We start from the raw sequence: 15,295 nt of genomic DNA, 5'->3' as shown, positions 1-15,295 counted from the left end.
GTGCGGGGTGACGTCATCGCTACAAATGGTCCGACACGCCATAAAGGGGTGTGCCTCCCTCGGAACGATGATACCTTGCCGCGTCTGCTTTCGATTAGTTTCCAAATAGTTGTAGCGTAGCGTAGTGTCGTCCCTAAAAAACTAATGTGGCTTTCTATCACAGAAGGGTCCTTATGCTTAAAGTGCAATAAGAACCTTTCCATCTAAAATTCTAACAGAAATTCTGATAGAATGGTCCTTTCTGCCCTTGAAGCATAAGCACCCTTCTTTGATGGAGCCACACTTATACAACGCGCTTCTTTTCATAGGAGTCTGTGTATACAGGAAAGCACAGTAAATAACTCTAGAAGGAACTAAACATGTTGACAAGTAAGACAACGCTATAAAATGTAAATCTATTACCTATAACCGTTATCGGCTTCCAACCTTATAAACTCATCACAGAGCGATGATCCTGCGAATACTGTAATAACAATTGGACATTAAAATGGAAATTTTCTTTAAATTAAATATCTTTGTAATAAAATAAAAATAATATTGATAATCCACCGTATGCAATTTGATTCTAATTGAATTCTCCACTGCTGATCACATCGTACGCAAACGTTCGAAGTTCCCTGTTTGCTCAGTGTTCCCTTTAATTGCGCTCGTCCCTGAAACGCACCAATGCCGCTGTCTTCAGTTATATTTAGCAGAGAAGGCCGACATATTGTTTATTTTCAAATGACTGATAGCGGCTGTGGCGTGTTTTCTTATCTTCAGTTAAAGTAAATAGTACCTTCTCTGCTACAGAATAACACGAACTTTATTGCAGTTTTACTACCACTTGTTTATAATATAAAAACTGATTTTTCTGGAAAAATACGCTTGTTCATAGTTTTATGTCAGCGTAAAACATTCACATGAATTATTCAGTATGCTTAAGTATCTTGCAGCCAGATAAGCCAGGGATGCAATGTGACTAAGCCGTTAGTTTAAACATGGTTAGTGTGAATTTTACGTTTTAGCAACAGCGTTTTAGAAACAAGAATGTCACAGTAAACATAAACAACCAGCAAGCCAGCAAGGTAGCTAACTAAATACTTGTATTACTTATCTATACATATATTTATGTAGGGTGAAGGCTTTCACGTCAAATACAACCGGAAATCTATAGTCTAATAAAACGTATCTAATGTTAGCCGAACATACGTACCTATCGAAACCATGTAATACACCCCACATGATGTTTCATCACAGGGAATGCGTCCGACGTCCGACGTTTTGCGGGCTTCAGATATGTTACCTAAATAATTAACTAGGCTTCGCTCTCGAAGTACATATCACATTTTATTAAGGTTTGAAGGTACTTAACACAAATAAAGCACAACAAACCAAAAGTCATTCTGCTACTTGTATTTATCTACCAAGACAATCATCTTGTTTATTCTTCAGGTAAGGGCTTCCAAGCGTATCAGGGCGAGGTCACACCGTGTCACTAAAAGAGTGAATCCATTTCATTATTCCGATATAGGTCACCGGTGCAAACTCGCTTAACCTACATTGTCCACAATAGGGATCGGCTTCGATAGTTAGTGTGGAAAGTTTACAAACTACAAGTTGCACTGTTGGGTATTACCGACTTGTATGAATGCATTCGCTCTAAAGCTGGCAGTTTTCTTCCAACATACTTGTCTAACATTTTAAGATTTATATTGTTTTTGGTATAGAAAACAAAACAGCAACCAATCTTTCTAGGTTTAAAATTATACTTTCATCAAAAATTGTTGTTATAAAAATGTACGCCTATGTAACAATGAACTGCAATGGCTTATCGGGCGTTGCTGATTGACGATTTGCATACGTAAGCAAAAATGACATGTTGTTGAGTTGAACGTATGCTCTATATGCCCACAACGCAACAAACAGCGTTTTATCTCTTGAAGTACATTATGACATCACTAGCGTCGATGCAAGGAACTATGGATTCTTCGCCCGTTTGGGCGAAGCCGTTTGTTTGGTGTACATTTTCGTCAACACAATATCTTCCGACTCAATTAGTCTTATTCTAAATTTAGCATACATATTTTGCCCACCTTTCTTTGCCTATACAAATGGGCTCCAGGTCAAATAGTGCATAGAACCGGGTCGGGTGATTATAGCGTCAAGGGGGCTGATGGGTCAGTGGTACATAGACATGTCGATCAATTGAAGCGGCGATCGGGTAGACAGTCTCTTGTATATCCCGTTCCAGAAATTAATAGATACTTATATCAGTGATAGATAGATACCCTTAAATTAATAGGTAGCCTTTTCACTTTGTAACAAAACATTTTCACCATGGTGCAATAAATCATAATGCGATTAGGTTTAAGACTGTTAGAGCACTAATTTAATTTAGAAAGTGCCGTTAATCGTTATCGTGGTACCTAATTTTAAAACCTAGCTTATGTTTCTTTACTGTCTAAGTCTATTGTTTTATGTCTAAGTCTGCTGTTTTTATATGTTTTGTATTTGAACTGAGCTTGCATATCTGATCAATGTGATTGTTTATACTTTCAATGTCGTTGGTGGGAACGATTTGTGCTGTTTCGAAGTTAATGTGATCTTGTGATTTTCGTGAATTTGTACCATCAGCATCAATCGATACTTAAGTTGTTAGTAGGCATTCAACTGGTAACTTTTATACAGATAATTATATTTCATTAGCTACAACATTAGCAGTAGCACGTTCCAAAAACCTAACGTGCCCGACATTAACAATTAACAAGTCTAGCTATAGTACTTACCTACGAATTGTTTTAACTTCATAGGTATTTATTTGTCGCGACCATGCATCATATGAGTTTGTTGTACCCATAATCGCAACGCCTATCAAGGTTACGTTACATATGAGAATAGATCGTGGGGTCAACGCCTTATCATATTTTTTGCAATGGTTAATTATGTTTAAGACGCTTGAATAAAATGTGGTCGGCCAGAATGGGACCAGGTGCGAATCGGACTCGCCCACTGAGGGCTTAGTATATATTTTTTACAAATGTACAGTTCTTTTTTCCTGTAGCAGTGCAAGAAAAAAACAAATTTCTAAGTTAACGTAAAAAACAGATACGGCCGTTTAAGCCGCAAAAAAACGTATATTTCGACACGATCCAGGGAATCAAAATTGATAGTTGATCTATTAAATTTGGCAAGTAATATATATTCTTACACTACAAATACACAAATACAGGAAAAAAAACCGGCCAAGTGCGAGTCGGACTCGCGCATGGAGGGTTCCGCACCATCAACAAAAAATAGAGCAAAACAAGCAAAAAAACGGTCACCCATCCATGTACTGACCCCGCCCGACGTTGCTTAACTTCGGTCAAAAATCACGTTTGTTGTATGGGAGCCCCACTTAAATCTTTATTTTATTTTGTTTTTAGTATTTGTTGTTATAGCGGCAACAGAAATACATCATCTGTGAAAATTTCAACTGTCTAGCTATCACGGTTCGTGAGATACAGCCTGGTGACAGACGGACGGACGGACGGACGGGCGGACGGACGGACAGCGGAGTCTTAGTAATAGGGTCCCGTTTTTACCCTTTGGGTACGGAACCCTAAAAAACTGTATAGGTACATATTTGTAAAAAATAAAAATAATAAAATAATAGTTAAATTTGTACGGAACCCTCGGTGGGCGAGACTCATTCGTTTTGTTATGGGTTACACCAGCCACAATGTCCAAGGAGACACTTTTTATGGTGTTGTAGTAACACTACAAGAACTAGGTCACTAACTTGTCATGCTGGGCATACAACTACATGTAATCAACTGAATTCGTTTCCTAACGACGTCCTTTGGTATCTGGGTTGACGTGCGAGGAATCATAATATCCCTCAATTGATGTTTCACTGGATGCAGCAGTTGTTTTATGTACTGTTATGTTTTTGACTTCATATCTACGCGGTATTTTAAAGATGTACTGTAATAAGCTTCGAAATAAATTAAAAGTGGAAAATTCCCTGTCTTGGGTGGGACTTGAACCCACGACCACTGGATCACTAGTACAGTGCTCTGCCATCTGAGCTACCAAGACCGTACCCAATTCAGCGAATATTTCCACCATATATGAGCCCTAGGGAGGCGACATCTACCGTAAGAGTCCTACACTTCTTATAGCATCGTTCGCAGACGTTTCTGCTTAATACAAAATTAATTTATGTACTTACTCGGCTGTCCTTTTCCCAATTCTTAGTAATTCTGAAATGTCAGTATGTTCATTTCGAATGTGATGATATTAATGGTTTGTACTAACGAAGTATTTAGGGATAAACATTTAGCTCCTAGAGTCCGTCTAAGCTAACTTTGCACCAATTTAAACAGAAAGTGAGGAAGAGTGTAAGTGTGATTTTCATAGAAATTTGGCATTAGAAATGTCATGGCCACACTTTGTTCTTGCAAATGTCATGCAGGGCTAGCTTAGTCCGACTCTAGCATTTCAGAACTTTACATTACCACAAACAATCCAACAGCCACAGACAGTTGTCAAACGTTAAAAGTTGACAATCCCAAAAACCACAAAATGTGGCGCCGTTTCCGCGGCATTACTGAAGTTGTTATATACGTATGAATGAATTTCAGTTTTACTACCTCCCTGTGGCATTTCTTACAAACAACTAAGTATTAGCACAGAATAAATAATAGTACTAGGTACAGAAAACTCACTCTCTAACAAAACGCGTCTGTTATTACGATCAGCACAGATATGGCCGCTAGGTGGCGACAGCGCCACGCGCGGCTTATGGCTTTCCCCAAAATTGGTGTGGAACGGATGTACTTTTAGCTATCTGTAGCAAAGCGACAAAATCGCGGAGTGAGCCACGCCTGGTATTAGTATTTAATAAACGCATTTGTCTTCAGGAGGGACCGCACTCGACGTTGCCTGACGACGAGTTCTACGATGCCGTGGAGACGGGGTTTGACAAAATGGAGGAGGAACGGTGTGCCCGCGTGGTGTCTCCTACCGTACACACGCGAGACCAGGTCGACCTGCCGCCCCCTGCTATTGACAACCGGCTCACCGTACACCCGCTGTGGACTGAGGTAATACTACAATAGATAGGGTAGACAAAATGGAAGAGGAGCGGTGTGCCCGCGTGGTGTCTCCTACCGTACACACGAGGGACCAGGTGGACCTACCGCCCCCTGCTATTGACAACCGGCTCACCGTACACCCGCTGTGGACTGAGGTAATACTACAATAGATAGGGTAGACAAAATGGAAGAGGAGCGGTGTGCCCGCGTGGTGTCTCCTACCGTACACACGAGGGACCAGGTGGACCTACCGCCCCCTGCTATTGACAACCGGCTCACCGTACACCCGCTGTGGACTGAGGTAATACTACAATAGATAGGGTAGACAAAATGGAAGAGGAGCGGTGTGCCCGCGTGGTGTCTCCTACCGTACACACGAGGGACCAGGTGGACCTACCGCCCCCTGCTATTGACAACCGGCTCACCGTACACCCGCTGTGGACTGAGGTAATACTACAATAGATAGGGTAGACAAAATGGAAGAGGAGCGGTGTGCCCGCGTGGTGTCTCCTACCGTACACACGAGGGACCAGGTGGACCTACCGCCCCCTGCTATTGACAACCGGCTCACCGTACACCCGCTGTGGACTGAGGTAATACTACAATAGATAGGGTAGACAAAATGGAAGAGGAGCGGTGTGCCCGCGTGGTGTCTCCTACCGTACACACGAGGGACCAGGTGGACCTACCGCCCCCTGCTATTGACAACCGGCTCACCGTACACCCGCTGTGGACTGAGGTAATACTACAATAGATAGGGTAGACAAAATGGAAGAGGAGCGGTGTGCCCGCGTGGTGTCTCCTACCGTACACACGAGGGACCAGGTGGACCTACCGCCCCCTGCTATTGACAACCGGCTCACCGTACACCCGCTGTGGACTGAGGTAATACTACAATAGATAGGGTTTGACAAGATGGAAGAGGAACGGTGTGCCCGCGTCGTGTCCCGGCGTACACACGAGAGGCCAGGTGGAGCTGTCTCCTCCTGCGGGCTCAGCACGGATCCATTTTTATCCACTATCACTAAGCCCGTCACTTTCGCACTTACATACTTGTTAGAACGTGACAGGCATGGTGATAAATGATAAAAATGCGACCGTGCTACTAGGGCTGGTATTGATAATCGGCTCACCGCACACCCGCTGTGGACTGAGGTAACACTGATCATAGACCGACTCCTTCCCGTTAGATATTGTATGTAGTATGAGGTACGACTGTCAAAATGAAGGGTTAGGTTTTGGGTTTAGGTGCCGCCGTTGTCTTTTGACAGCAGGCTGACCATGTATCGCTGTGAACTGAGGTAACTTTAAGTATAGTAACTTATTTTCTTTTAGGTAAATAACAAAACACCTACAAAAAATTTAAGTACCTACAATACATTTAAAAGCAATAGGGAGGACCAAATACTAATAGAGCTAACAGGACAACTCGGGTCCCAACGCGCACGTTAATGGGTTGGGGTGTGTGACACGCACGCCATCGTGACGTCATGTATCTATTTAGGTCACTTATATGGTGTCATGATCATTTCAAACGTAGCCTCTAAATTGGTGCTATAAATGATACTATCACTTAAATCATAAATAAGTTATAAATAGGTAGGTATATATTTCAGACCTCGTCGGAATATGGTAATTGATTTATTACAAAGATCGCCCCTTAGATATACTTTTATGCTGCATGCATCGAGATATGTTTGCATTAGTTAAAACTAAGCAGCTCTGAGCGTCACTATTTATAATAGTTAGTCTAGTTGCCTTAATACAAATTTAATTTAATATGCTGGCACGCGATTGAAATAAGGTTCATTTTGCGTTATCTGTGATGCAAATGCAAAAATGTGTTTGACATTTTGTTCGACAAGAATATTTTGTTTCCAGATCGACAGGATATCGACGGAGCAGATCCAAGCCGCGTTCGAGGACGTCGGAGGCGGAAATGGTTGGCAGTTGTTCGCTGAAGAAGGTGACATGAGGATGTACAGGAGGTACGCGTTTCTATTCTAACTATGAACTACTAACTACCACATACTACATATACAGGGTGTTTCCTGTAACAGGAGCAATAAATTAAACTATAGGCTGTACTCCTCAAACTGACCAAAATTTTTTCAGCAACTTTTAAAAATAACTCATGTTTTGATTTTTATTACACTAAAGTTTATTCTAAGACGCAATGTATTGCAAATTTTGTTATGTTTAAAGCGTGACAAGCAACGTCAAACACACTGATGTCAGCGTACATTGAAGGCAGTATTTATTTTGTATGAAAAAGAGGAAGTCTAAAGGATTCATAATTTTTAAAAGTTGCTGAACAAATTGTTGGCCAGTTTGAGGAGTACATCAGTTAATTTATTGCCCCTGTTACAGGAAGCACCCTGTATACACTATCTAACAATCTAGCGTATACCTTAAAAGAAAACATTACACGACATAAACTTTTGTAATTATAGTGCTGAACTCAATTGCTGTTCCCTGACCTTATTCTGTCTAGACAAACGTCTAGTCTAGTTTGAGGCAATTAAGTTTAGGGTATACTTCGAACCACTTCGAACCAGTGCTGCGACGGGCAGAGGGTTTTTAGGTGAATTCTGGCGAACCATAATATTCCTTAATGCTATGACGTTACAGTTGTAATTCCAGCGACAATATTGACCACATTTCGCGCAAAATAATGGCAGGATTTCTAGACGGCACCTGCAACTGATGTAACATCGTGTTATATACGTTTATATCCTTTTTCTACAAGGATTATTTCTTATTATGCCACGCCATTACCGTGAAATCGGTTTAAACCTGGCCAGTTTGGTTTGTAAACAGTGGCGAAGGTAGATCGGGCGCTTGGCATGTTTATTATTCGGGATAAAAATGGACGGTGTTGCAACTGACTGACGCAATCTTAATTGCTTTAATAAAGCAATCCGCACCTATATTGTATTGTACTAATAGACCAGAGACATACTAAATATATTAAGCAGGGAAGCAATAACTAGAAAGTAATTTTAAAGTTTCCACACGTTGTCATGTCAAAGTCGACACAGCTTAGTTAGACATACTACGATGACGATAAAGTTAATATTCAAATACCTACTCATCGTAACAAATTATTTCTTCGTCAACGTTGTGCCTCGAGTATATTTAGCCATCCCGATTGTTATGTAAATATGTATGTGTTATCTTAAACTATGTAATTATTCTAGACACAATATTGCTTTGTCCCTGGATAAGTTTGCGCTAAACGATTTACTTGAAACAAATATCACGTGCCGTTTGTACGATTGTTGAAGCTAAACCTTGTTTGTTTCAACAACATTGTGTACCCTTTGCTGGGGCGCTGGTCGAACTGATTGATTTACGATAATTGTTTTAGTGGAATTGACACGGTGAATTAAAAATAATGGGTTGTTTTATCTATTTTTGTGTCTGATATCATCTGTTAAGACGGCGACGCTGTGATGTCTGGTCTTTTTTTGCGATTTGGAGTTTAAAACACATTTTTGAAGTGAAAACTTCTTTAGCGGCGCTGTGCACTTTTTGTGATGGGGAAAAAATGTTAAACTTGTAACAGGTATCACGTGACCGTAAGGCGTAAGACATAAGGCGTAACCCTCTCTCTACCGCGCGGCGAAAATGTATGCCTGAGCCTGCTGTTTCGTTTTTATTCACTAATAAAAGTGAAATTACTACTGGTGAATGAAACTCAAAATATCATGACCAAATATATTTAGATGCGAGGTCTGCAAGGTAACTTTACAATTTCTATTCGAATTTTAAACAATTGACGCTACAAATCTAAGCTCACTGACCAGCAATTTCGGAACTAAAGTTTTTCAATAGAAAGGAGGATGAGTCAATTATACATAGTGCTGCAGACATTTTGGACTAGTCATTGAGTTTTCACTTCTGTCGGCACTCCCGGAGTGCAACCTGTTGTTTTTTTTTAACCGCACACTTTCAACAGCTACTTTTTAAAGTTTTCTAACCAACGATATACATAATTACATAATGTAAACTATTATAACTGAATAAATATGCTTGTGTGACATGGATTCTCAATAATAAACATGCTTTTTTCCAAAACTACCTTTGCCGCGTCGATCTTTTTACCCAGATTCTATCAAAATAATTATTTCATAACTTTATTATCCGTAAATTATTCTATTTTTACTTCTTTTACATAGCTGCTTCTGCGATGGATTGTACACGCCTCCGCTTCCGAAAGCTGTTAGATGTATTTCTATCTTCTCTAATATTCTAAATGTTGTTTCAGAGAGGTGGAAGTGGACGGGATGGTGATGGACCCCTTGAAGGCGATGCACAAAGTGCGCGGAGTGTCGGCCCGCGAGATGTGCCACTATTTCTTCAACCCCCGATACCGGTATGAGTGGGAAAGTAAGTCGACGTTCATTTTACTCACTTCTCTTACTCGTATATGATAGATTTCATTCCAATTTAAAGTTACTGCGGTTTTTACAAGTGCATATTAAGTGTAACTGATAGAGTTTATATCGCGAAATATACTTTAATAGAACGAAATAAAAAAATCCCTCATTTTTTTCATGGCAAGAACAGCCAACGTGAAAGCTCTGCCCTGTTACTGCAAAAGAGCGTATATAGATACGTTTACACTTTTGCACCTTACTTCTTTGTAATACGGCGAAAAAGTAAAAAAAAAAACTTTGTTGTTTTATGCAGTCATAACATTTTACAGCAACGTAAGTGCATAAATTATAGTTGTAAAATCATATTTTTAAAATATAACGTTAACATTCCAGCGACACTAGAGAACATGAACATAGTGGAGGAAATATCGTCGGACGCGCTGGTGTTCCACCAGACGTTCAAGCGCATCTGGCCCGTCTCTCAGCGTGACGCGCTCTTCTGGTCGCACGTGCGCGCCGCCGACGACGACACGTATGCGGTCATCAACCATTCCACCACCAACCCCCACTACCCGGTGAGTAACAACCACTTAGTCTCAGTCTCACCTTTCATACACACACATACACACCCTACAAGCATAACTATTACACCTTGTCACCCTCTCACACATAATTTGAATTAGGTTTAGTTTATCCAATCTGTTACTCTTTTTTGTAAGCTCCAAGATACAAGATGCTTATTTCTTAGTTACTATAAATAAAATGTATTCTTTATTATTCTTTATTTGTAACTCTAAACTGTTAGTTTTTCCCGTCCTGAATTGACATTTGTCGCGTGGGCTTGGAATACGCGCGAACCAACTTTGATGCCCTAGTCGCAATATTTAGACGCATATCTATTATCGAATTCAATAAGGTAGGGACTTACAGGGATACTTTCGGTTTGGACACCAGGAACCTATTCAAGTTATTGTCTATAGATTTTAGTCGCAAGCTTCATTGCTAATAAGTGTGTGTGCTTATTCACATAAGCAGCCAAATCAATAAACTCTAATTTCAACACAATTTCATGTAGCTTATTTCATACAGTGAAAGCATATAACTGGAAACCGCCTTTGGGAACATTACCGTTCAAATTCTCGGGCCAAATTAGCACACATACACAATTACGCCTACATTTAAATAAGACGATACGTTTACAGAGCCTGTCTCTATTACACTAACGTACACAGCTAAGTGTAGATGAAATGCATATAATGTCAATAACTACCAATCAGCGACATTAATCCGCTAATAACCTTCTTGCTGTACGTACTGGCCGCTGAGAATTCGCGGTTCATATTTGATTAGAATATGACTTGGACAGGGATAGGTTTATGCCATACATTGAAGAACCAGTCAAATAATTCACGCATAATAATTTAATGCAGATTAAAAGATAACTACTTAGTTAAAATGTTGATATGATATTAAATGACAGACTAACTCAACATAATTAAATATTCATTGTTGTATAAATGTATTCCGCTATAATAAGTATTTTGTATATTTTATTATCAATCTGTATGGCAGTGCGAAGTCACGTTCAGAGCCCGTACCATGAGTCACTGACAGTGTCAAAACTGACATTTACGCTATCGAGAACGTAATTTACTTTCTATACATCTTGTTTGCACTAATATGCGAGTACGAGCGAGATGTATAGAAAGTAAATTACGTTCTCGACGGCGTTTGTCAGTGCCAAACTGATGGTAGCCGTACTGGTATAGTCTGTCCGTTTTTCTAAGATCAAGTACGCCATAGTAAATGTATGGCGAACTTGATCTTAGAAATCGGACAGGCTATACAGCCTGCAAAATTTACATGGGTAGGTACACGAATCGGGTCAAAAACATTTGAACAGGCGGAGTCACAATAAATCCCCACTTTCAGTTCCAATGGAAATATTTTATATGTATATAGCCGGTCAAGCAAGTTTGTCAGTAGAAAAAGGCGCATAATTACAATTTTGTATGGGACCATAACCGTTCGCGCGCTTACATTTTCTAAATTCGCCTCTCTTTTCTACTGACGGAAATGGCTTGAGAGAGAACCTACATATATGTGACAGTAGAGGGTGGATTAAAATGATCAACATTTTGAGATAATGTGTGTATTTGTTAAATTAATTCAGTGAAAGCGTGATAGAAAACAATGTATCTACATATAGGAGACCGGATATGATTATCTCACGGGTTATCTCATGAATAGAACATTATATATCTTGCCAGGCATCCACTCAATTTCATGTCTCTCTAATTGGACAGCTTTTTTCCATAGTTCTCTGCGAATAGCATATTGTGGGAATTTGAATGGAAAGTAATGTAAAATGACAATACCAAATTTGATTATTAATTTGAAATAACTAGGTAGTTTTTTTATAGCTCCATCTCATGAAATAAAAAAGGAAAATACAAATCTGTAAGAAGGAATTTATTACTACATTTATAATTACAGTGGAATCCGTTTATTATGACTCCTCTTATACTGACCAACCGCTTACTATGACGCAATTACTGTGCGAAGTTTGGTTTTCATATGAAATTCTTTGTGACAAAGTCGGATAAGATGACTTCGACCTATAAATACTATTTTTATAGAATTATGTCCGGTTATACTGACAAATTCGCTGGTTTTCGTGGCCGACCCCACATCTTTCCCTGCGAGGACGTCTGTGGCGTTTAAATTGTTTTAGTTTTTACTCTCGGTGAAAGTTGATAATTGGTATAAGGTTAATAAAACTCATCTCTCACCAAATAGTTTGAGATTAATTTGGAAAACAAAATAAAAAGTTGATCAACTATGCTTTATATGACATCCGCTTAGTATGACATGTTTGTTACTTCCCTTCAATGTCATTATAAGCGGATTCTACTGTATATAGAAAATACCTAAACCAATCATAAGTTAATAAAATAGTCTACTTCATTTGGCATAAAACCATCCCTATTATCCTCGCAATTTAAAAAGTCGTATGTTGTTATGAAAGTCGTATGCAGTTGTTACGTTTTAGCTTAGCACGGTAGTATTGAAAAAATGTCGTCATGTTTATTCCAAATTTTACTGAAGTTATCTGTTTACTACAAGTGAAAAGTGATTCCACTGTCCTTGATATGAACTAAAACAACTTCTGCACCACTTCACGACACATGAAGACATTTTTAATTACAAAAAAACGTAGTTTTTATAAACCAATTTAGCCATCCGTCACTGACTGTCATCTCGGCCGCACTGAAGTTGCCAATCGAACACTCTGTAAGCACCGCCTACAATCGAATACTTTACGTTGGGTCATAATTGAGCGGACAGAATACTTCCATGGTTTATATGCGTTCACTGATTTCATATAACTTAACACAAGTAGTTTAGAAAAATATCATTATTGCATATTTTGTCGGCAGCCCAACGCCAGCGGCTGCATCCGTCTGTTCGTGACGGTGTGCCTGGCGTGCCGGAGCACGTGCCCCGCGGGCGAGCAGCCCACCCGCCAGAACATCACCACCAGCATCGCCTACTGCAGCACAGGTGGGTTTCCTGTACATTTTGTCCGCAGCCCAACGCCAGCGGCTGCATCCGTCTGTTCGTGACGGTGTGCCTGGCGTGCCGGAGCACGTGCCCCGCGGGCGAGCAGCCCATCCGCCAGAACATCACCACCAGCATCGCCTACTGCAGCACAGGTGGGTTTACTGTACATTTTGTCCGCAGCCCAACGCCAGCGGCTGCATCCGTCTGTTCGTGACGGTGTGCCTGGCGTGCCGGAGCACGTGCCCCGCGGGCGAGCAGCCCACCCGCCAGAACATCACCACCAGCATCGCCTACTGCAGCACAGGTGGGTTTCCTGTACATTTTGTCCGCAGCCCAACGCCAGCGGCTGCATCCGTCTGTTCGTGACGGTGTGCCTGGCGTGCCGGAGCACGTGCCCCGCGGGCGAGCAGCCCATCCGCCAGAACATCACCACCAGCATCGCCTACTGCAGCACAGGTGGGTTTACTGTACATTTTGTCCGCAGCCCAACGCCAGCGGCTGCATCCGTCTGTTCGTGACGGTGTGCCTGGCGTGCCGGAGCACGTGCCCCGCGGGCGAGCAGCCCACCCGCCAGAACATCACCACCAGCATCGCCTACTGCAGCACAGGTGGGTTTACTGTACATTTTGTCGGCAGCCCAACGCCAGCGGCTGCATCCGTCTGTTCGTGACGGCGTGCCTGGCGTGTCGGAGCACGTGCCCCGCGCACCCGCCAGAACATCACCACCAGCATCGCCTACTGCAGCACAGGTGGGATACAGCACAGCCAGGCGGTGGATTAAAAAAAAAAGTCTCTAGTGACAATCAAAAGATACAATGTAGACAGGAAGAAAAAATAATAGGAGATTCATAAAAACTATACAAGCCTCAATTAGTTAATTTATGTTTTATCCTTTTCTAACTAATAAATGAGTCAAAATGGTAGATTAGGACAAACGATAGCTAATCGAGGATTGTAGCGCGTTTGTGAATAACGTCTGTCTAGAGGAGATAATGATAAGCCAGAGAATAATTAGGTCCAAATCATAAATGATTTCGTGGCCTTCACTCTGCAAGCGGCATTAACTCGTAGTTTTTATGTACGATACACATCAAACTGGCTGGATAGAGATTTACTAGTGTCAAAGGAATTTGAACCTGATATTGTACACAGTAGTCACATTTGCGCTAACGTAATTTTCTCAAACATGCAATGAAATGTCGTCGCTCCGGGCGTTATATCAGGCTTCGAAGTATCACGTTTAGGGCGGAGCAACTCCAGAGAACTGTAAAGGAATTTCATACGAAATTGAAGGCCTAGGCCGGGAAGTATTTTTTTTTTTAATTCTAATGTAAACATGGGGTCTGTGTCCATGAACAGACTTAACAGCCGAATTATATTTTTTTTTTTATATTTTTGGTGAATGAATAGTTATCGGACCAACATATTCGTGTTTAACGCCTGTTATACACGAACGTACTGATATTAAGAATACGAATCTGTATGATTCAATGTGTTGATCAATAAATTTAAAATGTTGTCTATACGTAAGTCACCAGAGACCATAGACAATATTTAAAATACTCTGCATTTATTTTATTTATAGAAATTGAGATTCTTATTATCAGATTGTGTATAATGGCCCTAATAAGGTCTATTCGAACACTACACACGCGAAATACGGACGACTTCCGTAAAAAAAAAAACAATTATGGCGGGATTGGAAGGAAAATTAAAAAACTTTTGTTGTGAAGTTGGATTTTTATTATAAAGATTATAAATTTGTTTTTTTGAGTGGTGTATTTTTTTTATTTCATTGCATGTTTGAGAAAAGCACTATACATGCCTAGCCGTGAAAAGGTCTTGCCGGCTTCGTATCACTATCCGGCCTCCCTACGGTCGGCCGGCTATACCTACTCACCCGGCAAGCCCTTCTTTCCCGGCGTCTGCAGTAATGTACTATTTCTCCCCCAGTGAACCCCGGCGGCTGGGCACCGGCGGGCGTGCTACGCGCCGTGTACAAGCGCGAGTACCCGAAGTTCCTGAAACGCTTCACCGGCTACGTCGTCGACCAGTGCAAGGGCAAGCCTCTCGCCATCTAGCGGCAGCTCACACACCCCACCCAGGGAACTGTCACTTGACTTCCGACTGAGCCGAGTGGACTGTGCGTGTACGTTAATCAATGCTAGATGTCGTGTGGCTGTTGCATATCCGGAGATTTCAAGAATCAAAAAGCTGTTAAAGACGCGTTCACATAAAGTTTTAGGCTGGCGGTGAGCCGTCAGTTAACACCCGTGTTTTAGAATGAAG

General features: G+C 41.0%; 1 protein-coding gene across 1 annotated transcript in view; it reads left to right on the top strand.

Annotated features, from left to right (window-relative positions):
- LOC134654992 (ceramide transfer protein) overlaps nt 1-15,129 on the top strand; it is a 38,177-nt gene extending 23,048 nt beyond the window's left edge. The window contains exons 7-12 of the mRNA XM_063510448.1: nt 4,887-5,069; nt 6,942-7,048; nt 9,331-9,452; nt 9,836-10,017; nt 12,883-13,006; nt 14,960-15,129. Coding sequence (XP_063366518.1) covers nt 4,887-5,069; nt 6,942-7,048; nt 9,331-9,452; nt 9,836-10,017; nt 12,883-13,006; nt 14,960-15,087 — 846 coding nt within the window. The 3' untranslated portion in view covers nt 15,088-15,129. The remainder of the gene's footprint in view (nt 1-4,886; nt 5,070-6,941; nt 7,049-9,330; nt 9,453-9,835; nt 10,018-12,882; nt 13,007-14,959) is intronic.
- Nucleotides 15,130-15,295: the final 166 nt, after the last annotated feature.

This window comes from Cydia amplana, chromosome 16 (assembly GCF_948474715.1).
Source record: "Cydia amplana chromosome 16, ilCydAmpl1.1, whole genome shotgun sequence".
Taxonomy (NCBI): Eukaryota; Metazoa; Arthropoda; class Insecta; order Lepidoptera; family Tortricidae; genus Cydia; species Cydia amplana.
This window is presented reverse-complemented; position numbering and strand designations above follow the sequence as displayed.